Source organism: Nannobrachium achirus (assembly GCF_963921795.1).
Source record: "Nannobrachium achirus genome assembly, chromosome: 21".
Taxonomy (NCBI): domain Eukaryota; kingdom Metazoa; phylum Chordata; class Actinopteri; order Myctophiformes; family Myctophidae; genus Nannobrachium; species Nannobrachium achirus.
This window is the reverse complement of record NC_137828.1, coordinates 26,589,456-26,614,046: the sequence shown is the minus strand read 5'-3', so window position 1 is coordinate 26,614,046 and position 24,591 is coordinate 26,589,456. Positions and strand designations below refer to the sequence as shown.

Below are 24,591 nucleotides of genomic sequence, written 5' to 3'. Positions count from 1 at the left end.
TTTCTCTAATTACAATCTAAAATATGAACCCTTGTTGTAAAAAAACAAAGTTGTCCTTTAACTATTCATACAGATTGTCGACAAAAGGACTATCAAGGAGAAAAGGCTCGCATTTGTTTCTCCTCTCATTTCCAACAGCATCCCTGTGGGTTTTGGTAGCAGGTGGTAAACGAGATCGCCCGATAACCGGAAGATCACTGATCCTGTGCTTGCCAATCTGTCCATCAAAGGCCACATGTCCTTGTCTGCATGTCCTTCAGCAAGAAACTGAACGCTGCGCACTAGCAGTGGGCCGTGTAAACTTCAAAGTGTCCTCATGACAGTTAATGGATCGAACGTCGATATTTGAGGCTGCGTGTCTCGTCTTCCTCCGGACTTCCTTTATGACGCAATTCAATAATGTACTTCCATGTTTTATGCAACCTAATTTACTAAGATGACAATTCTGAACACAGGTGTAATAAATTGTATTTCAAAAATCCAAAACGGTTTAAAAAAAAATCTCCTCCACAATCCGTTTTACTCTGACTTAAATGTCAGAAATTTGCCCCGCCCCCACCGGAGGATTTCCCCCCCCCCCCCCCCCCCTCTCAGCCCTAATACTCCTTGGTAAATTCATGTTTAAAAGCTGTACTAGTAACTTTCCTGTTCAATCACGGATTTGAACCCGAGTCTCCAATGCAAGTGCTGAAATTTTAAGCACTAAACTGGTCAAAATACATGTCAATCCAGAAACAGGATGGCATCAAAGGTCATGTACGGTACAACCAAGACACAGGATCTAAATGTCCCAGTAGAAGAACAGGGAGACCAAATACAACCACTCCAAATTGTATGAGTTATATTGTACACAACATACTCTGCCATACAGATAGGGATGGGAGATCAGCGATATTATCGTTCATCGTGATAAAAAAAAACACTCACGATAATCGTATCATGGAGTTTTACCAAAAGTAAACTAATTGTCAGGTAACAGCATCACATATCTAATACAATAAAATAGCTATAATATCAACATAATATCTAACATAAATATCGAATAAATCTAATGTAATACATGTTGTTAATGAAGGGGGAGTGGTTTATGTGTACACGATGCATAGCGAAATACAACTTATTATTCAGTTCAGACCTCACAGATGTGCAACAGACGGTAAAACAAACAAGTTGATTCTTTTTTGTCGAGATAAAATAGCAACATATTTTCCGATATAGTTTTTTTTATGCTACTATATCTGCCGATAATATCGGGAGGCCGATAATATCGAACATCCCTAATAGTGTCAATGTGTCGCATCGAAGATTTTCAGGAATACATTGTTTCAAAAATATTGTTTTCATTAAAAAAAAATGCTAACAAATGTGATATTTCTTTTCCTTCTATTGGGAATAAAGTCCAAACCGTAGACAAAGAAAGATCAAATTGGGGATTAATAAAGTGACGTCAGAGAGAAATGACATTAATTTGGTGTCGGACTCAGGCTTATTATATTGCAAAACCTTATTGTGTTTTAGGAGGACCGGGCTGTAGGCCTGTCAAAATTTGCCAAAAATGGCATTCGAATATTCCCTTTAAAATCCATCGTTGATTCGAATAAATTTGAATAATTTGAATAATTCAAAAAATTCGAAGCATTCGCACTTCGGAGCTTCGGAGCTTTTTTTTTTTTTACACGTTATAATCACACCAATACAGCCATTGTTGCGGTCGCGCCCCCGACGAGCCTATATGCATATCAATAGACCTGTATTAGGCGACGTTCACGACCCCCCTGAAGCTGTTTATTCTAGACAGTCGCTTCTATCTATGGCGTTGGTAAAGGCAAGAGCAGCATCGCATCGTCGATGCGAAGCGTAACAGCAGCTGTGATGGCAGTTGGAACAGCCACGACATGAAACGAGCAATTATAATCACACCAATGGATTATGTTTTGGTTTGAACCAAATTAGGTAGTCTACAAGAGTAGTGTGACGGAGGGAGTTTTACCGTGACCGTGGCTGCGTGCGGGGAGACTCGGTGAGAGAAGAAATCCATGCTTTTTTACATTGTGTTTTCGGTGGAGAAGTCTCGTTGTAAACAGTCTGCCTTCCCGTCACTACCAAATGAGTCGCCCGTTTCAGCTTGACTCGTTATCATTCTGAATCAATTAAATTTATATTGTGTGATTAAACGTGAGCAAGTTTAACTCAGAGGCAAAGCACTGTGTCTGCTAGGCGGACGACGGTCAGTGTGAAGAGAAAGTTAAGCAGCTGGAGGTTTATTCTTCGCTGAATGACGGTGTCGCTAAACATGCACCCTTAATCTACAAGCCCACAACGTATTGGATCAGCGACGCATTGTGGACTTGTAGATCAGCCCACTTTTGCAGCGGCGAATGGAGACTTCTGCCTCGCGAGACCAGCCACCTTTTAATGTTACATGCGCCCAGAATCTCGCGAGAAGTACGGCAGATTTTTTTTAATTAATTAATTAACTTTAGAATATTCTTTTATTGTTAACATTCAAAGGAATATTCGTATATCAAATATTCTTTCACAGCTCTAGGCTCTAAAGAGCGAGATCCGTAACCAGATTTTACCCAAATTATGTGAGAATGGATTTGACGATTTTTTTGAAAAGGACCTTTTCTTTGATGATGGCTATAGCCAGATTGCTGACATATAGAAACATAGGTTTTTCAAAAAATCTTAGAAGGATTCAAAAGACACTTATAGAATCGGGTCAAAATTAAAATTTTCCACGATTTTTCAAAAATAGCAGATCTACAAGCTCGCAGCGCGGCACTCGGTGCCGCGCTGTGAGCTTGTATATCTGCTATTTTTCAATAGTTAAAGCATACAATAATGATACACTATAATGTTCTAAATGGGTTAATCCTGACCTGTCTCGCGGTCGTGCTGGACCTGTCTCCTCTCGTCAGAGAAGGCCCTCAGCCAGCGCTGCTTCTGCTCGGGCTTCTTGGCGCACAGCAGGTGCACCTCCTCGCCGGCGGGCGAGCGCAGCTTCAGCTTCAGGGCGTTCTTCACGCTGACGTTGAAGTCTCGCTCCTTGCCGTCCTCCACATCCACCACCTCCATCTGGTCCATGTCCACGCGGCCCTTGTAGTACAGCATGTCCCGCCTCAGAAGGTCCTGCGAGCCGGAATGGGAGACCCATGGTTTAAAAAAAACCTATGTTGCTACGGCATATGTGGTGCTCCAAAATGCACCATTAACCCATTAAGACCTGGAATTATTTTATACTTTAGCTATTTAAAAATAGCAGATCTACAAGCTTGATTTTGGGGTTTGTATTGCAAAGTACAATGTGATTACATCACTTTACAATACAAACCCCAAAATCAATCCTCCAGTTCTAGGCAACACAGAAGGGGGGGAACTTTTTTTTCTATTTCCACACAACTCCTCTAAGGTATATTAATGACATAGTTCAATATTGAAAATGGGGGTGGTCTTCCCCTTTAAGTAAAGAATGTGAGTACTTTTTCTACATCTGCTAATAGGCCTACCTACCGGTACATATTGCACAAGAAGAATGCAGCATCGATATAATATACCGCAATAAATGTGAGCTGTTGTGCTTAGGTTACCAGCTATGGAACATTATCCCTCTTCCATTTCAAAAGGGCCAAGTCATACTGCCTCGGTTATTTAATTTTGTATGGTTTTTTTGAAAGTCACAAACGTAGTGTAATAAGTGCCATAATACACAGAAAGTCAATATTGTAAAGTCTATTACTTTCAAATGTGAAAGTAACTTGGCCAACACTGGCTGCTGAATATGAAGACATTCTGACTCACCTTTTTGCAGTAGACCATCTGATGGTCGAAGAGGAAGAACATTCTCTGCTGACTCTTGCCTTGGGGCTGGGAGAGCTTGGTCAGCTCTCCAGAGAAGATCAGGTCAGAGCTCTTACTGAGCACGTCTTCACCCTGCGCGCACGCACGCACACACACACACACACACACACACACACACGCACGCACGCACGCACGCACACGCACACGCACACACACACAGAAACGGTTGTCTTAACACGATACTATACATAACCTTTACGTTACCGTAGCACAGTGGTTCTCAACCTGGGGGGGGGGTATACATAACTTATATACATAACTTAAACGTTATGTATACACTTAAACATAACGTTTAAGTGTATAGACTAGGGTATCTGCACATTTCTAAAATGACAATGTAAGGACGTTTTAATAGCTCTAAAATGACAAATTAAACCTTGGCCAAACTGACAAATATTAGAGGGAGAAATTGTGAAAATAGACGATCTACATGCTCACAACGCCTTGTGAGGCGTTGTGAGCATGTAGATCTGCTATTTTCACCATAGAACCATGTTATACAAAATGTTATGCCTCAACTCTGAGTGCTCGTCAGTGTGGGGGGGGGGGTCCCCAGTTAAAATAGGATTCTTTTGGGGGTCACAGCCTGAAAAGGTTGAGAACCACCGCCCTAGCAGATACATGGCTGCAGAATCTTCCTGTGTGAGCTGAGGCCACATGTTCCCAACATGAAGCGTGGCTGCTTACCTCCCAGTCCTCGATGGCGCTCTGCCACTGTGCGATCTTGTCGATGTTCTCCAGGCGCCGTTTCCTCTCGTTGATGAGCCTGGCGACGTTCTTCATGGCATTTAGCGCAGCCTCCACGTCCTTGTAATCCCTTAGAGAACACAGAGGAGAGGCGAGGAGAGGTTGGTTCATATAAATTACATTTTAATAGCGTATAAAATAAAATGAAATATCATTACCTTCTGCCACAAATTTTGTGGTTGAAGGTAATGATATTTCATCATGTAACTGCCAATTTTAACAGATGGTATATAGTCATAAAAAATATATTCAGTTGAAAAACCAAAGGACTTCGTGCATACAGTACAGTACGGTAATCCTTTAGTAGGGCTAACATTTTCTTCAGTGACGTCACTGGTATAAAATCTGTGAATGTGTAAACTAAAACTCTTACTTCTTGTTTGCTTTACAAATAGAAACAGTGGCGACTACATGAAACGTATCATGGGAATTGTATAGGAATACAGAGAACAGCCAACCATTACCGCGGGAAGTAGGGATGCTGGGTGCAAAAAAAATAATAATATATATTATATTATGTATTTTCGGATTATATATATAACCCGATAATAAGACGAACAAAACCCAATAAAACCCGATTTCTTTTCGGCGCACGCGAATCGCGGCCACATGTGCATGAGCCCCCCCCCCCCCCCCCCCCCCCTGCTGTAAATGACTTCCCATGGGCCTGCAGCCAACACAGATATGGGTTGCATCGTGAATAGTGCTGTGACCTTTGGCTCGTAGAGTTTAGTTCTATATAGTTCGACCATATATATAAAAAAGGCAAAGCAGCAGTCTTTTCTTTTCTCTTTTCTTTTGTGTTCTCTTTTCTTTTGTGCGTAGATGGCAGACTTCATGGATGAAAGCAAAATACAACCTCAGCACAAGTCCTAATATGTGATTTGCGAAACACTGTGAAAGGAGCCCTCCCCAGCGCTGTTTCTTAACAGAATAATTATGTAAAATGCTGATGTTTTAGTAATATTACTCTTCTACATACTGCCAACCAGGTGAAGAAATAAGATCGAGGCTTTAACCTTTTTCTTTGTGAAATATAAATAAAATCACACTTGTGTGAACTGAGCGGTGGTGTGTGTGTGTGTGTGTGTGTGTGTGTGTGTGTGTGTGTGTGTGTGTGTGTGTGTGTGTGTGTGTGTGTGTGTGTGTGTGTGTGTGTGTGTGCAACAGCGCCCCTCCCTTAACATGTGTGGTCAGAAAAGGTTACTGCAGGCTACAGACCCGGAGACAGACAGACAGACAGACAGACAGACAGACAGACAGACAGACAGGAGCACGTTGTGACCACCGCTCAAAAATAAAAATACCTAAAGACCATTAGGGTTTTATAGAAGATGCTTCTGAGCATAATTTGCTGGTTTGACCTAAAATAATCCACGTAAGTAGTGTACAAGCATTTAGAGCTTGTAGATAGGCTACTTTCGCTGCGGCTGCGCAACATGCTTCCACAAAAGACATGCTGACTTCTACGGAATCCAAATGACTCACATCAGTCGTGGGCTCTGTATACAATATTACGAATCTGCTTTAAAACAAATCACACGCAAATGGTTGGATGCAAAGCCACCATCTAGTAACAATTGGAAAATAACAGTTGAAGAGATTAATGAGATGGAAAGAATTACTTACAAAATGAGAAACCGTGAAGATGAGTTTCAAAGAAACTGGAGTAAATGGGTCTCAGAAATGGTACATGAAGGGTTAAAGTATTTTTAGGGGCATACATAAAAGCTATCCACCCCCTTTTATTATTTTTTCTCTCTCTTAAAGCAGAAATAAGCAGTTTTCTGCTGACATAAGCAGGAATCATGCAATTGCTTATTTAAAAAAAATGTTTTTAATTTTATTGTATTCAGGCGGCTAACAATGCTTCCTAAAGAAATGTTGTGTGTGTGACACTTCCTGGGGCTACAATCTGCCTCTAAAACTATTATTTTTATCTATGAGAAGTTCTGTCATTGGTCGATTAAACTGGGTGCCCATCCAAAATAACAGATCAATCAGGACCGCCTCTTGTTCTTGTTCAGATTGGTTGACCTGTCTGTCAATCCGTTTAGCCCCGGTCGGCTGGTTCATGCACCAATGAGCTGCTAATGACAGAGCTTCTTACAGATGAAATAATAGTTTTGGAGGTAGACTGCGGCTCCTAGAGGCACCATAGAGACCTTTTTTATGGAGCATTGTTAGCCGCCTGAATATAATAAAATACAAATAAAAAATAAAAATAAGCAATTGCATGATTCCTGTCAGCAGAAAACTGCTTATTTCTGCTTTAATTCTACTCTACCTCCCCTTTTCCTTTTTCTTTTTGTATTAATTTCTGTTTGTACATTAAAAAAATAAAGAAATGCAGGATGTATTAAATAAGTGAAGAAAAATTGTGAGCTACTATGGATGAAATGAATAACAGGTATTGTATAAACCCGCAAATAAAGTATTAAAAAATAAAATAAAAACTGTTGCGGGCGACTGAGAACGCAAAACCACGAGACTCACCTGTGCTGCGGGTTGGTGTATTTGAGCAGCTCGGCGAGCTGCAGCGGGTACTTGCAGATCTTTTGGACAGGGGTGAGCAGGAAGCCGTCTAGCGAGATGTCGATCATCTTCTGGAGCAGCCGGCAGGCCTCGAAGAAGAACACGTACTTGTTGACCTTCATGAGCTTGGAGAGCTGGATGCAGGCGTTGGGGTGGTTGTTGCAGTACTCCGAGTAGATCTGGAAATCTGTTTGCTGGATCATGGAGGCGGGGGGACAGGCAGTCGGTGACAAAGGGTTTTTAACCACATGGCCATATAAAGGGGTGGTGTGGGATTTTTATCACTTTGTTTTCCATTCATTTCAGTACAGTGTTGAAAATTAGCTTGCAGCTTGCAAGCTATGTTATCACTTGTGTGGATTGATTTGAAAAGTCACCGAAAACAGTCCCGGAAAATAAATATACTGTATATAAAAATCTAAATAAATCAACTATAGGTCTACGTGACTGATTAGCCAGCGGTGTTGTTAAGCAAACATTGACTCAATAATTCAAGTAAGTTCTGTATTATTTTAATGATGTTGGACATGATGAACTTCATTAAAATAGAACAACAGGATTTATACAATATGGAATGATTCCAAAACAAGAATCAGCTAAACTCCTTATTTAATTATTTTATGCTTAAAGTATTGAAAAATAGCAGATACAAGCTCACAGCGCCGCGCTGCTAGCTTGTAGATCTGCTATGTTTGAAAAGCCTTGAAAATGTGTGCACATTTTTGAATATATGTATTTTTAAAGCGAACATCTGTAACTAAAATATTTATTCTGGGGGTCCCTGGAACTAAATATTTTGTTTTGGGTGTCTTTGACATGAAAAGGTTTGAGCACCACTGACATAGAAACATAGCTTTTTTTTTAAAACATTAGAAGGATTTAGAAGACACTTATAGAATCGGGTGAAAATATTCAAAGACTTGCACAAATGTTCACGATTTTCCAAAAATAACAGATCTACAAGCTCGCTGTGAGCTTGCATATCTGCTATTCTTTTAATAGTTAAAGCATAAAATATTGCGTGATAATGCGTTCCCGGTCTAGATGGGTTGAGAAAATGTCCAAGTATGCTCACATGTTCCAGGAAGCAGCAGCCGATCTCACTGAGGTGCGGCTGCTCCTTGTTGAACCTCTTCTCCAGACCTTTGAGGAACTTCCTCTGGAAGCGGTAGATGTCCTCGATGTTGCCGAAGATCGTGCGCAGCTGCTCCTCGTTGAACATGTCCGTCCTCTTGCGACACTGCTTGATGTAACCCTGCGTCGCGGTATGACCAAACCAACACGCCTCGTTAGGATCTGCCATTTTCAAAGCATTTTTATACATTTGGGAAACTTGTGAAATGGGACATTCTGCAAAATGAGTACTTTTACTTTCAGTAATGGAGTAGTATATTTGGATGTGAATACTTCTGTACTTTTACTCGAGTCAATTTTGAGTACCGGATTTCTACATGGTGGTATTGGTACTTTCACTTACGTAAGTACAACATGTGAGTACGTCTTCTATCACTGCCAAAGGGTGAGTCAGAATATCAAGGCCCACTGTATACAGTATGTATTACAGTATTCATATCCATGCAGAATAGCCTCAATAGCACGTGTTGTCACATTGCCAAATTAAAACGTTTAACCGCTTATGCCCTACTTCTTTCACTAATTAGAAAAAAGGAAAGAAAGAAAGATCTATAAGCTCACAATGTGTAGTGAAATTTGTTGTGCTTTTTCTGAGCTTTTGATGGGTATACAATATTAGGGAGAAGGAATGCCTGTCATTAGGAAATGGTTCAGCCGGCCCGGGAATCAAACAAGGGACTTCACTAGAGCCTGACTGTGTGGGAAAACACTGCAGTACAGTAGACTCTCCATATATCTTCACTATACCTCTGGTGATTTCCTTTTTTGTGCTTGCAGAAACTAAATACACTCACTTCACTTGCAACATTCTCCTTTCTCAAATGGACTCTCTAAAAAAAATTAAATTAAAATCTCTAAAATCTTTATCCCACAATTCTGTAACCCATGTTTAACCAAGTGCCTAAGCTGTAATCCTGTAGCCTGATTTCAGACTCAGCTGAAGCTTGAGTCTGACATTGTGCCCTGTTTGAGCGATTTCTGGAGGGGAGGGACTTTGACGGCACGGATTGGTTATTTGTTAAACCCACCCCCACCCCCTGCGCTAATTGGAGGAGCCGTCATTTCGGCTCCAGAAATCACTTATTATGAACACAATTCCAGACCAGAGAAACAGTCCACTCTGAGAGTGGGCGGGTCTATGGACTGGAACCAGGCTAGTAATCCTGGGCTCTGCTCTCCCTCTGCCAACCTGGGAAGGGCCCTGAACTGAGCTCAAGCTTCCTTCAGTGCATGAGGAGTGAACAGGCCGCTTCCCCGGTTGAACATAGCGCATGGAAGGAACATGTTATTCCAACTAGTTCCTTTGCCCTCCATCAGGCGCCCCGGTGGAGGCATTATAGAGACCAGGATTACTGCATGTTTTTAGTGAGGGTACGAGGTACCTTCCCTAGGGTTTAGGGGAGAACATGCAAACTCCACACAGAAAGGCCCTTTCGCCAACCCCACCTAGGGTGTGGGCGCTGATGACGTGGAGGAGGGAACACGCCCCCAGCGTCCCCCGGCGGGAATCAAACCCAGGACCTTCTAGCCGTGAGGCGACAGCGCTACCGACTGCAGCCACCCTCTCTCAAATGGACTCTTAAATGGACTGCTTGTATTCCTGATGTACACTTAGTGAAACCAACAGACAACTGACCTCACAGATGTCTTTGAGGTGCTTGATGTAATCGCGCTCGGTGCTCATGATCTCGTTGATGACGTTGGTCCTCATCTGCTCCTTGCAGGGCAGGCCGGGCCCCAGGAGCAGCTCCTCCGCCCCGGCCTGCGTCTCCTCCAGCTGGGCCAGGTACTCCTCCATGGGCTCGTCCTGGTTGACGCGGAGCTGGGGGCGGCGGGCAGAGAGGCCACTGTTAGCGCACTGTTATCACGCGGCTCGGTTTGAACGCTTGATTCTGATTGGTCGATCGCTGAAATCAGCGGTGTGTTATTTCTTGATAACAGATCGCTCCGCCTCCCTAACAGACCGATGCCTAATCCAGGGGTTCCCAAACCTTTTTGTCTCAGGGCACCCCGTGAATATGTTTTTAATCCGAGGCACCCCTACATTACAATTTTCACTCCCAGCACCTTATATTTATAGCATATCGTCGTTGACGGGTGGAAAACTTGTATGTCCAAAACCGTTCGTTTTGTATTTGTCATCTATAAAATGTACTAAACTAGTGAAAACAGCAGATCTACAAGCACACAACGTGCTTGTAGATCTGCTGTATTATATTATTCGTAAATTTGACCAATGCTTGACCAGTTTTTATAATATAGTTTGTTGATTACTTTTGATGCAGTATGGAATTATTCATATCACTTCTTCTCCCTATATGAAATAAATAAAACCATGTGGGGACCCCCCTGGGGATCCCGACCAAATAGGTTGAGAACCACTGCTCTAAAAGTCTAGAGCTGGCTTCCTACAGCATTAAGAGCCCCTGTACAGAAGCTCTGATGTGATGATGAAACATTTCAGCTTTCCCATAATATTTATCAGAAAAAAGCCTTTGCTTTGTACTGTACAAGCCTTTGTCATGCATTAATGGACTTGGAAACCAAACCCTGACAAATAAAGGAACTAGTACAACAGAGCAGACCAATGACGACAGACCAATTGAAGACACCTAGATATCAGAGCCCTAATTTTGCAGGTGATGGGAAACAGCTCTTTGGCACGGGCAATCACACTCTCTGCCAGTAGTACAGCAGCTGCTGTCATTAATCACCACGGGCAATTAAAAGTGCAAGGTGGCAAAGAATTTCTGTCTATCTCAGCTCTCCAAAGAGGGAGGGAGGGAGGGGCGGAGAGAGAGAGAGAGAGAGAGAGAGAGAGCGAGAGAGAGAGAGAGAGAGCGAGAGAGAGAGGTAGAGAAGTGGTACCAGTGGTGTAAAGAGCTTGTACTGTAGATCTGCTATTCTCAAAAGATTTTTAGACATTTTAGACATATGATAACTTGTGAAAAAGGACATTCTGCACAATGAGTACTTTGACTATTGGTACTTTATGTACATTTTGATGCTTGCATTGGATTCAGAATCATTAAAAACCCCTAGTTTGACCCGTCACATGCTACTTAAAGCAGATTTTTGGGGGTATTTCTTTCCCCTTTATAGTATAGTGTATATAGTAATGCTACTTAAAGCAGATTTTTGGGGGTATTTCTTTCCCCTTTATAGTATAGTGTATATAGTAAATGAATGAGACAAACTTTCAGCAGCTGTCAAAATGTCCCTACGGATTTTGCAAATGGAATCATGGATTTTCTGATTTGTTATACTCTGAAGTTTCCAAAAAAATATATATTTTTAATAATCCCCCGAAAATAAAAACCAAATTACACAAGCGACTTGACTATAAGCAAAACATGTGAGTATACTTCTTCCGTCGCTGGAGAAGTGTTTTCTACCACTCACTCACCCGCACGAAGCTGGCTGGGAACCAGCCCTCGCTGTCCAGGATGCGGCCCCACCACCACTCCTTGTTGCTGGCGTCCACTACTTCGATGACGTCGCCGGCCTTGAAGCCCAGCTCCTGGTCGTCCATGGTGACGTGGTCCCACAGGGCCTCGGCGTACACCACACTGCCATCGCTGATCAGCTGGAAGGGAGGGAGAGGACGCGTAAACACCCCGGAATTATTTTATACTTTAGCTATTGAAAAACAGCAGATATACAAGCTCACAGCGTGGCACCGAGTGCCGCGTTGTGAGCTTGTAGATCTGCTGTTTTTGAACAGTCAGGAAAATGAGTGCAAATCTTTGAATATACCGTATGTATTTTTTTAAGCGAACATTTGTAACAAAAATGTTGCTTCTGGGGGGGTCCCTGGAACAACGAGCGGGACTTGACAAAGGGTGAATTTGTCAGCTGACTGCATGACATATGGGTATTGCGTAGTACCGTTGTAATACGCAACCATATGCACCCACAAACCTCTCGAGTATACTGTATTCTGCCTGAACTAAACTTGCATGCAGGCTACATATCATTTAATCGCATGATTAAATGCTACTAAGTCATCCGTTTTTATCTGTTCACAATATACCTTAAAGGGATATCTTTCAAGTCTTGCATACTCTTACAGTATCAACATGGGAGTGCTAAAAATATGCGTGCTTTATGCAAATGTATGCGTATTTGGTATTGGAATTCAATTAACAACCCAGGACAATGACAAATATTATACAGAACCCCTCAAATGACACTGCATTAGCATAAGAACAGGCTGCAGCAGATGGGTGTGATGATCTGTTAAATTTATTTAGGAATAGGAATATTGTGTGTCCACCGTTATGCTTATGAAATATTGTTTGTGACTTGTGAGCTTGTAAATCAGTCCACAACCGGAGGCTGCGGATGTTGGCATGTAAAGCATGGGTCTTCAACAGGGGGTCCGGGACTCCTAGGGGGTCCTCAGAGTTACAACAGGGGGTCCTCCAAATCTTTGAGTGATAGAAAGTTTTTTTTCTCCTTTTTTATATTAACCACTTGAACCCTAACCTGACTGCGCCAGATAGTTGCAGCAGTGCGTAACGCTCTGCCTTACATCTGGGACCTCTCGGGCAGACTCGATGTAAGGGGCGGGCCATTTTTTGAAATTCTTTAGCAGGCGATTGGATGTGGCCGTCTCTCTATCACAGTCTGGGAGTGCCAACTCCAACCACTCATATTGGCCTGTCTGCATCCACGTGGTCTGCAATCAGACTCTATTGGCTCAGAGCCGCTCAGAGCCCGCCCATAGCTGCCGCTGATTGGTCCGGCCCGGGGCTTTACGAGCGTTATCAACTCCCACCGAGAGATCTCAGATGGTAAAGTAGGGCGGTAGCCTACGCACTACTGCCACCATCTGACGCAAGTCAGGTTACTTGAACCCATATTCTGAGAACTTTAGCCAAAAATGTTTAGCAAAGAGCTTTGCTGTAGAGGGTAAAAAGAGCAGATTTAAGTACAGAGTGAAGGGTCAAGTTTTATAAGTATTGACCGTTCAAGTGGTTAAATATCTGAAAACACAAATCTATGAAGAGGTTGTGGGGGTCCCTGCTTCATCTCTCTCTCAACTAAGGGGTCATTGGCCTGAAAACGTTGAAGACGCCTGATGTAAAGGTTTGGGAAGCCCTGGTCTAGTGGTTTTGTTGGCTCTTTGCAACGGCAGCACTTTGGGGAATTTGGTATTTGGTAAAGAATAAAACTATGAGAGTACTACAGCACATCACACTGTTTAGAAGATGCAGGGTATACAGTGGGTATGCAGGGTGTGAGAGATGACATTGAATAGGAGAATGAAGCTAATTCATCTCAAAATGACATTTACAGTACCATGGCGTTGAACAGGGCAAGGTTATTATAGCCTTGAATTTTGCATTTGGACCCCAAAATTATTTTTTATTCACAGTTAACCACTTTTTACGTGGCATCAAAATCTGTAACCATTTTTGACAACAGTGCTTGGTTTAGTGGTTAAAACGGGCACAGCTGCAACATTTTTCATAGATTCCAAATCCATCCACCCAAAACACAGTAAAATACAGTTTTAGTTAGCTATCGTTTATTTGTAACGCCTCGTTTTATTTTTATTTCCATATCAAGTTTTTGTTATTTTGTATGGTTTTAGTTAACCCATTAGAAAAAAAGAAGATATACAAGCTCACAGCGCGCCACCGAGTGCTGCGCTGCGGGCTTGTAGATCTGCTATTTTTGAAAAATCTTGAACATTATTTTGTGCAAGTCTTTTAAAAAAAAAGTTTCAATAGCTAAAGTATAAAATAATTCCAGGTCTTAACTCACTCAATGCCAATGACGTCTCATGACTGCTTTTTTCAATGGGCCCTGTGTGCCAATGACGTCTTTAGATCAAAGGCTATAATATTTAATTATTATTATTATTATTATTATTTTTTTTTTTTTAAGATGTCAAAATGACCTGAGATCAGAGAGATGCTTTTCTCTGTTTGTGTGTTGGCTCCCTCGTTTAGCTGATTGAGAAAATGTGTGTTCATTCTAGTGGATGGACACTTTTTTTGATTCAAACAGCTCTATCTCTGGAACCATTTGTCTGATTGACAAATTTTTTGCCACTGAATCACAACAACTGTGTCTGTTTCTGTGGGGAAAAAAATTATAAAAAAAAAAAAAAACATTTTTTTCATTGCACAGTAAAGAAAAACATACAAAATCATGGCACATCTACCTTGGAGCCATTTTGGGCATTGGCATTGAGTGTTACTTAATGGGTTAATGTAACTATTAACAGTAACTAACCCCAAGCTCACATCCCGGGTCGTATCATCCGGAGGGTACTACCAAGTCATGCCCTGAAGATCCTCAAGTCAACACACCAAATGCCTTGATAGGAGCGTTCTCCACTCTGCTACAGTACTACAACATGGAAACAGCCTTCCCCCTGTCTCCACTCTGCTACAGTACTACAACATGGAAACAGCCTTCCCCCTGCGGTTGTTGGAGACATTACATCGAGAAGTATTCATGCCTTTAAGAAGAGGCTGAACAAAACACCTCCTCCATATGTGAGTGTAATCCCATGGATCATCCAACATTCAGTTTATATGAGTAGCTGCAGATCAGTGATAGGTTCTTTGAATGTTATTCATAAAGCCTGTATCTGCTCAAACGTAATGAAAAAGAAAATCACACCCAGTGTGAAGTGACCGGTGCTATTAGTGAGTTAATTTCATTGAGCGTCCCACAAATGTGGCTATATGGTGACCCTTTCCTCAGGACAAACAAGGAGCGGTTGGCTCCTTGCAGGAGCACCGCTAAAAAAGGACCAAAACAGCAACAACCTTGGAATAACCTTGGAACAAGGTGCAGGGGCGTCACAAGAGGTAGGAAAGTGGGACTGAGTTACCAGGGCCCAAGGTGGAGTAGTAACTTTAGCTATTGAAAAATAGCAGATATACAAGCTCACAGCGCGGCACCGAGTGCCGCACTGCAAGCTTGTAGATCTGCTATTTTTGAAAAGTCGTGAAAATGTGTGCAAATCTTTGAATATGTATTGTTTTAAGTTGACATTTGTAACTCAAATTTTGCTTCCGGGGGGGGTCCCTGGAACTTTTTTGGGGGACTTTTTCATGTGAAGGATCACATGAAAAAGTTTGAGCATCACTGACATGGAAACATGGGTTTCTTGCACACTTTTTCACAATTGTTCAAAAATAGCAGATCTACAAGCTTGCAGCGCGGCACTCAGTGCCGCGCTGTGAGCTTGTATATCTGCTATTTTTCAATAGTTAACATTCATGGGGGGCCCGCAGTGAGTCCTTGTACCCAGAATTTGGTGTGACGCCCCTGACAAGGTGCACTATACACACTCTGTCTTGATGCATGCAACGGGGGTGTAGTCTGTAGCAGCAGATGGACCGAGGAGCCCGTTCCATTTGATACCACAGAGCAAAAATAAGATCATTGAGCCATTACACCGCTAAGCTAATCAAAGCGTCGCCTCTGTGGAAAGGCATCGATCGATTTTCGTCCGGGGCGAGTCTGAGTGCAGCCTGACAGAGATCAATGATGCTGATGCCATGGTGAGGTGAACAAGGCCAGATGGAGGGGGAGAGCCAGGGACATGCTGGGCCCCTGATTCAGCCCGGGAAAAAGAGTTGGAGAGGCCCTCATTGCGCGCTATAGAGAGAGGCCCCGCTTTTCCCAATGGCCAGCACGTCCCTGGGGAGAGCCATGGAAGCAGTGTTGACAGATTTTGCGAGAGTAACAAGCAGCCAGGTCTTTGAAAACAAGCACGAAAGAAATGACTATAGGCCACATGAGCCCCCTTTAAAGTTATATACATTAGCTATTTGAAACTAGAAAGACGCAGTTGGAAATTCCGTCCTCGTCCCTTTTATGCCCATATATGGAGATCCATGATGTCAACAATATTAAGCGCATATCTTGGAATGCCCATATATGGATATACTGTGTCAGCCTCATGTGGTCTATGATGTCAGTCATCTCCATATCTGTGAAAGGTTTATAATAATTCTTAATTAAAGTCAATGGAGAACGTTTATTCACAAATAAAATGATATAAATTAAACTATAAAACATATCTCTTAGCAAATTGCACGGAATCGATTCCCAATGAAGCCAGCCGATTGGTCGTATGGCCCAAGTGCTGTGGGAGGACGAGTAGCACGGCAAAATAACGTTTATCTAGGAAGGGAAAGAAAGGAATAAAGTGGGACAAGAACTATAGTCTGGTTGCCCTGTAGGGGGTTCTTAACTCATTTAGTGCTCCTGAAATTAACGGATTAAAATGTCCAGCGTGCCTCCCGCAGGCTGCATCCACGACCGTTGTCTTATTTTGAAGGCCAGAAGTCCATAGCGTAAACACTTCCGGTTTGACGTCATCACGTCCTTCACCGGAATCGCTCGTCATCAACATACTGTTGAGTAATGGCGGATCGGTGCTTTTCAACATGTGTTATATAAGCGAGAATCTACTGCCATCCTCCCTTTGAAAGTGTTGTTTCGAGATAATGGACATTAAAGATGAGATTCCCCGTCTGCCTCAATGTTATGGGATTACTATTTTGTGCTCGTGGATCCGTGATGATGATGAATCGGCGAGGGCGATCGTGTCAGGACCTTCCGTGCACCAACAGGTAATAGAGTACCGCCGTTACAGTAATAGAGTACTTTTCACGAGTATACTCGGGATCGGCAGCATGTGCTACTCGAGTATTTTTCACGAGTATTCTCGGGATCGGCGCTAATTGAGTTAACATGTTTGAGAATCACTGGTAAAAACAACATATACTGTAGGAAGCAAGCCCCAAAAAAACGCAACCCGCAACTACCAATATTTACAAGCGACTTCACACTAAACCAAGCCCAAAGTTGCTTATAATAAGCGGACGTGGCAACGCTGGATGGAAGGCATCTAGGGACGCGAGAGGAACAGCCAGTATGAGAGAGCAAAGGAGGAAGACTAGGGAAATATTGAGCACTTCGCCCATTGTCAACCATGCCTTCATATGTGACCGAACACAGCTGAGGGCTAGTCATTGACATTTTTTTCATTTTCATTTTTTCATTTCATTTGAAAGCTGGGAATCATAGCTACAAAATGATATATTGGTTGTGAAGATTGACCCAACAGTTTTGTAGATATAGCTTATAGAGTTATGCCATGCAGAAATACTAGATCTGAGAAATTCAGCCTTTTAGATAAAATGTAACCTGCAAAATGTGAGGTTTCTCTTCACATTAATTAAAAAAAAGTCTTAGTTACAGTGAGTTAAGCTCTGGCGTTTAAGTGAAATGTAGTCTGATATTTATGAAATGCTTTTGTGGCTTTATCACATTTCTAGGGACCCCTAGCCTGGGTGGTAACAGAGGCCCTAGCCTGGGTGGTAACAGATAGCCTGGCGGGGCCAGACGTCATCTGCGTTCACTCACTCATTCCTTCCACAGTATAACGTCTAGACTTCCGAGGATTGGCAGCGAGTATACTGATTATTCTCTGATCGGGGCCAATCAGTGACTGCTTCCGCACAACAAACGTAGTCTTTCCTGACAACGAGTGAAAAGTTTTTCCTGATTGGTCCATGTGTAGACGGTGACGTAGATGCATGCTGCAGCATTTTCAAAACAACAATGGCTGCCCTCGCGATGCAACAAGTGTAACAGTTAACGCTCTAACAATAAAACAAGCAATAAGTGCAGTTATTTCAGAGTTGGAATCAATTACAACTAGAAGCAGTGCTCTTCCGAGCACAGGTCTCCACCAGGTCAGGCATGTAATGTGTTTTACATAAGTCGGCCTCCTGATGGCGCTATAAAAGGCTGATGTAAAAAATGCAGGGAAAAGGTTTTACCTTGGCCTCTAAGGAGTGAGCATACAAAGTTTGACACTAATCGGTGGAGTTATAGGTGAAAACATGAATCGGCCTGTTATAGCGCCACCATGAGGCTGATTTGATTTTTCTTAAGTGGCATTTATTCCTCTGCCTATTGGGAATGTGCATGCACAATTTCACCAAAATCGCACACTGCGTTCAGGATTTCAGGCATTTTATTCAAAACTGACCAATCCTGCAAACTTTGAAAGCCAGTTTTAGCCAATCAGGATGGAATATGGAAAATCTGTCACATCCATGTCGATCACATGACTGTAGAGATACTGTCTACTGATTTACGTGATTTTTGGACAAAATCTGTAGGAGTACTGGCAAAAGTTAATTTTGCAAAAGTCGGCCTCCTGGTGGCGCTAGAACAGGCCCATGTGAAATATTTGGGGCAGAGGTTCTGAATTGGTGTCGAGGGAGTGTGTGTGCACAGTTTGGCAGCGACCGGGCCAACGGCGCCGGAGGACGCACGGACGCACGCACGCACGCACGGACGGACGGACGGACGGAGGGGAAAACATACTCTCCCTCAGCCTTCGGCTGGTGGAGACAACAATTAAAAAGTAACACGGGGGATGCGCTAGCGGAGTTCATCGGCCGAAAAAACTTGTTTGTTTGCCGTTCTTCCGACTGGCTGAGAGATGTTTTGCTACGCTGATTGGTTAGAAGAGTCTGTCTGTCAAGGCAAGTACTCCCGCCCACTTTTCAAGCTGCCAATAGGCCGAAGGCCAGACGTTATACTGTGGATACCCACTATGATACCCAAGTACCTGTCAAAATACTTTATAAACATTAAGGATGTCCATAATTACAACACCAGAGGCAGCGCCACAGATCACTTTCAACCCAGAGTCAAAACCAACAAAGGGTCAAACTCTTTTTCCTGCTATACCACCAAAATGTGGAAAGCCTTACCGAAGGCCATAAAGGAGTGTGGATCACTAGCATCCTTTAAAATTGCCCTGAAAAACCACTTACAGGCAGCAGCCATTCGCAACTGGTAAAAAAAAACTAACATAGCCCAGCCCAGCCCAGCCCTACCCTGCCCCTTCTTATACTTACTGTTTGTTTAGACTTACTGTTTTTTTTTTGTTTTTTTTTCTCATTTTATTTTTCTTTACATATCTACTGCATAGTACTGTGTTCTATTCGTCTGTCATTCAATGTTATATGAGATACTTTAATGGTTTCCTGTGGAAATAAGCTTAGTCTTTTCATGGATCTCCTTTTAGTAGACCATGTACCAGTGAACTGTACCGTCATGAAACTGTACCTTTTCCTATGCAAACTTCTAATAAAGTCTTCAATCAATAAATCAAACCCTTCACTAAGCCAAACATAAATATATCTAAGAGAAACAAGCCCAGAGTCCCTTGTAATGAGCAGACAAGGCAACACTGCACAACTGCCCTGTTCCTCTAGTCTCGCGTAGCCAGACAACTATTCCACAATCTCCCAATGCTATATAGAGTCTGGAACGGCAGCTCCCGAACGGCGAGTATCGGAAGTAGCCACTGCTGCACTGAACTGTTATTTCATATATTGACATAGAAACATAGGTTTTTCAAAAAAAAATCTTAGAAGGATTCAAAAGACACTTATAGAATCGGGTCAAAATTCAAATTTTCACGATTTTTCAAAAATAGCAGATCTACAAGCTCGCAGCGCGGCACTCGTTGCCGCGCTGTGAGCTTGTATATCTGCTATTTTTCAATAGTTAAAGCATAAAATAATGATACACAATATAGTGTACCCATTCTGAATGGGTTAAAGCCCACACTTGACGCAGGGCAAAGGGAATGATAGGGTGGAGAGGGAGAGAGCGAGGGTACTGCTAGTAGTACCCATTAGTACATGGGACTACCCATGTAGTCCCATTGGAAACATAACAGAAAAACAAGAGCTCAGACAAAGTCATTCGAGCGGCCTATTCTTGTTATGGGTGTATAGTTTAAGAAAACGTTTCAAAACATCATGGAGGTAACACCAACAACACCAGAGAAAGACGTAATAACACCCCCAGAAATATTGAAAGGGGACTTAACGCTTCCAGTAGGACATGTTATTGTTACTGCACCAAGGGAGCGGTTGCGTCACATCCGCTTCCTCTCGCACTCATCGTTTCTATTTCCGTTTGCCAGACTGTATGCCGGGAGCATTTGTCCAAATCGCGGAGGCAACAGTCTGGCCACGCGAGACTACTGTTCCCCTGCAACGTGCTTATCTCTTTTGGCACATAAGGGACCAACGCAGGGATATCTCTCCATAACGTCAGCGGTTCTATATAATAGCCATGTTGGGTCTGCCTTCGCGTCGATGAAAGTGCTTTTTTTATGTGTTTTCTTTATTATTTCTGCAATATTCTGTGACCGGCCGGCTGCGGTCTATCCATCACCCTGCTGAGGGAGACAGGGTGGATGGTTGCTAGGCAACAAGCTCACATCTTGCTGCCTCTCCTCTCTCTCTCTCTCTCTCTCTCTCTCTCTCTCTCTTTTCACGGCGTGCTAGCCGGGGCTAGCCGTCTATAAGAGGGTCGGTCTGTATGTGTGTGTGTGTGTGTGTGTGTGTGTGTGTGTGTGTGTGTGTGTGTGTGTGTGTGTGTGTGTGTGTGTGTGCTATACTTGTGGGGACCAGTATTGTAGAAATCTAAATTCGAGAAATCAACAATGTGAGGACCATTTTCCTGCTCCTCTATAGGCATATTGTCGTTGTCGGGCAGAAACCTTGTATCTCCAAGTTTCAAATTTGCACGTTTTTTTCCCAGCGCAAATTAAAGCCCTGCTTCATCATACAAGACTGTCGCACAAAACTAGTGAAAATAGCAGATCTACAAGCACACAAGCGGTGCGAGGCGTTGTGTGCTTGTAGATCGGCTATCTTCACTAGTTTCAAATCATTGTTAAAGTGATAAACACAAAACAAACGGTTTTGGACACGGTTTCCACACGACAACAACGATATAGAGGTTAGGTTTAGGGGTTGGAGTTGACCCTATTTTTTTAGCATTGCGATGTCACACACCGAAAAATAGCCCAATAAATAAGCTCACACATTTTCAGCTATTTTCAGTGCCGCCCCCTACAATTGTAATGTCAGAAACAGTAGCCTATACAGTATAGGTATGGCAATACTGTGTGTGCGTGCGTGCGCGCGTGCGTGCGTGCAAGTCTATCTATCCTAGTCTTGCAAACTGCTGGACCGATCGCTGCCAGGTTTCAGATTATTGTGACGCACGTAGCTGTCACACATGACACCACAACATTCCTGAAAAAAATGTGTCTTTGAATATATTGACACGATTCTATAAAGGTCTTCTAAATCCTTCAACGAAATCAGTGGTTCTCAAACATGTCAAGGACCCCCAAAATGATAGGTATTTGGCCACGGACCCCCATCTAAATATTTTTTTTCCAGGGACCCCTCCAGAAGCAGAGATTTGAATGCAAAAGTTTGCTTTGGGCTGTGAGCTTGTAGATCCGCTATTTTGTTAATAGTTAAAGCATGGAATAATGGTTAAAGTGGTTAAAATCTAAACCGTCCGGGTCTTAAAGGGTGCACCACAAAGCCATTTATCTTGTGAGGACCAGGAAGTGTCCTCACGAATCCCACTATTCTTCTGACCACACATACGTCATGTCCTAGTTATGAGCCAATCGGGGGAGGGGATCACGTGATTCCCTTGTTTGGCTCGGCAAAAACTCGGCTGTGTCTCAAATAATGTATTATTGGCAGAGTCGCGGAAAGTTCCGAATGTTTAGCGGTCCCGTTTTCACTCTTCACGAGATCGGTGGTGGCTGCAATTACCTGCACTAAAATACTTCACCATCTGTTGACTACGGAGTCCACGTATGGTATTGTGACGCCCCACAAGCCCTAAAAACTAAACTCCAAACAGCCCAAAACAAACTAATTAGGGTCCCTATCAGACTCACCTCACCGCTACTCACCAGTTAAGAGTGGGGTGGCTCAGAGTAGATGACAGAGTACAGCAACTTGCAATGGGCCTGGTGTACAAGATACACTACACCACTATGATACCCATGTACATGTCAAAATACTTTATAAACGTTAAGGATGTCCACAATTACAACACCAGAGGCAGCGCCACAGATCACGTTCAACCCAGAGTCAAATCCAACAAAGGGTCAAACTCATTCTTCTGCTATACCACCAAAATGTGGAACGCCCTATCGAATGCCTTAAAGGAGTGTGGATCCCTAGCATCCTTTAAAATCGCCCTGAAAAACCACTTACAGGCGGCAGCCGTTCGCAACTGGTAAAAACAAACGTAGCCCAGCCCTACCCTTCCCTGACCCTTCTTTGTATATACTTCTTTATACTTACTGTTTGTATAGACTTAACATAATTGTTATAAATATTTTCGTGAAAGTCTATGGGGAAATGAACGGGAGATTTCTTTAGTGGCACCAGTAAACCACGCCCACTGCGATGCTCTATGGAGAAAGCTCTATGTTGTACGCCCAGAGAAGCAATGGCGGATTCGACCAAGCCCTGACACACACACGCGCACACGCGCGGCAGCAGGCAGCAGCTGGACCCCTTCACGTCTCCCCTGGGTGCTGACGTCACGTGGGCAGCTGAGCAGTAAATAAAGGTGTCTGTTGTGGAGGAGGCTCTTGGATCAGCCAGTCTGGAGCATGCTGCCTGCCCCAGGCTCTGCTCCACAGCACCCAGCTGGCATATGGCACCACAGGCCCTAGGAGCCCACTGCAAGATGCATGTGTGCATAATGCCACGCACGCACGCATAATGCAACGCAGACACGCATAATGCACGCGTGCACGCATGCACGCATACTGTAATGCAGGGGTCTTCAACATTTTCAGGGCAAGGACCCCTTAGCTGAGAGAGAGATGAAGCAAGGACCCCCAGATTCCATATAGTTTCATCGTTTGACAGCACAATCATCAGTGTATTTTGGATTCATGTCAATTTGTGTTATCAGATATTTAACCACTTGAACCGTCAATACTTAATAAACTTGACCTTTCACTCTGTACTTAGTCTGTTCTTTTTTCCCCTCTACACAAAAGCTCTTTGCCAAAAATAGCCGATCTACAGATCTGCTTGTAGATGTGCTATTTTTGGTTAAAGTTCTCAGAATATGGACGTTAGGGTTCAAGTGATTAATATAAAAAAGGAGAAAAAAGGTTTCTATGACACAAAGATTTGAAGGACCCCCTGTAGTAACTCTGAGGACCCCCTAGGGGTCCCGAACCCCCTGTTGAAGACCCCTGCTGTAATGCAACGCAGGCACGCACGCACGTATAATGCAGGCATGCACACACGCATAATGCATGGACGTGTGCATAATAATGAACACATATTGTGTGCATAATATGTGAATAATGCACAGTGCACACATAATGTGTGCATATTAATGCACACGCACGCACGCACACACACACACACACACACATGCACACTATAATATGTATTTGCAACAAAAAACTAAATTAACCACTTTAACCCTATATCCCTAAAAATCGCTATTTTGCTCATGCCATTATGAATGAAGATTTTCAGAAATGTCCACAAAATCAGGAAGGATTGCAAAAGATATGCACCAAATGATGCCTTTATGACAGAACTGTGTGAAAAGATGGTCTGAATTATGGATAAATGTATCCGTTCAGATCCAGCCTCGCTGTATTCAAAACAGACCTTGGATTCCTGGAATGGGGTCATTTGACAGTAAGTAATGCAATCAGATCCTTTTAACCATCTCCTACATCGGGGATACTCAAATACAAAAATGGCAAGGGACGGGCCATTTGATAAAATTACAACATTAATGATACTTGGTAACTTCTGTCTTTCATTGGAGCCTTATATTGTCGATCTTAACAACTGACACTGTTTTCTGGCAAATTAAACATCAACAGCAGTATCGGATTTGCATGAGATGGTAAAATGAAAGCGAAAGCATCTGTCCATTTTGGGTTAAAGTGCTGGTTCACACCTGAGGCGGAGGCTCATATTTGCTGCTGTTCTGAAGGCCCTTCCTGGATGATTATTCATGTAATAGTAATGTAATTGGGCTAAAGATAAGATAATAACTTCATTCTGTCTAAAAGAAAAATGTCTTTGTTTCCTTTTTTTTTGATTGATTGATTGGTGGGCCTGTCAAAATTGTGCCAAAGGCAGGAAGTGGTCCGCGAGCCTGAGTTTGAGTTTGAGTATCACTGTCCTATATCACTGGTTCTCAACGCCAGTTCCGGGGACCACCAGGGGTCCAAATGGACCTTTATGGGGTCCGGACTTCTGAGAGTGAACAAATTGAACCAAAATGACCTGGACCCTTGAAGGAATGACATGAACCTTATGGGTCCATTTGGTTCCATTTGTACACTCTCAGAGTTAAATTAAGATGATACAGTGTAGATTGGCGTTCCCTAAAACATATTATTATTATTATTAAAAGTTATTCCTGTTCTAA

The 24,591-nt window shown here is 42.9% G+C and overlaps 1 protein-coding gene across 1 annotated transcript in view; it reads right to left on the bottom strand.

The window, feature by feature from the left end:
- Positions 1–24,591, bottom strand: part of arhgef4 (Rho guanine nucleotide exchange factor (GEF) 4) — a gene marked incomplete at both ends in the record, with an annotated part of 106,868 nt that overhangs the window by 7,536 nt on the left and 74,741 nt on the right. Inside the window, 7 exons of the mRNA XM_080751704.1 lie at positions 2,886–3,135; positions 3,805–3,936; positions 4,552–4,681; positions 7,108–7,340; positions 8,222–8,401; positions 9,917–10,102; positions 11,687–11,866. Of these exons, the coding sequence (XP_080607830.1) occupies positions 2,886–3,135; positions 3,805–3,936; positions 4,552–4,681; positions 7,108–7,340; positions 8,222–8,401; positions 9,917–10,102; positions 11,687–11,866 (1,291 nt within the window). The remainder of the gene's footprint in view (positions 1–2,885; positions 3,136–3,804; positions 3,937–4,551; positions 4,682–7,107; positions 7,341–8,221; positions 8,402–9,916; positions 10,103–11,686; positions 11,867–24,591) is intronic.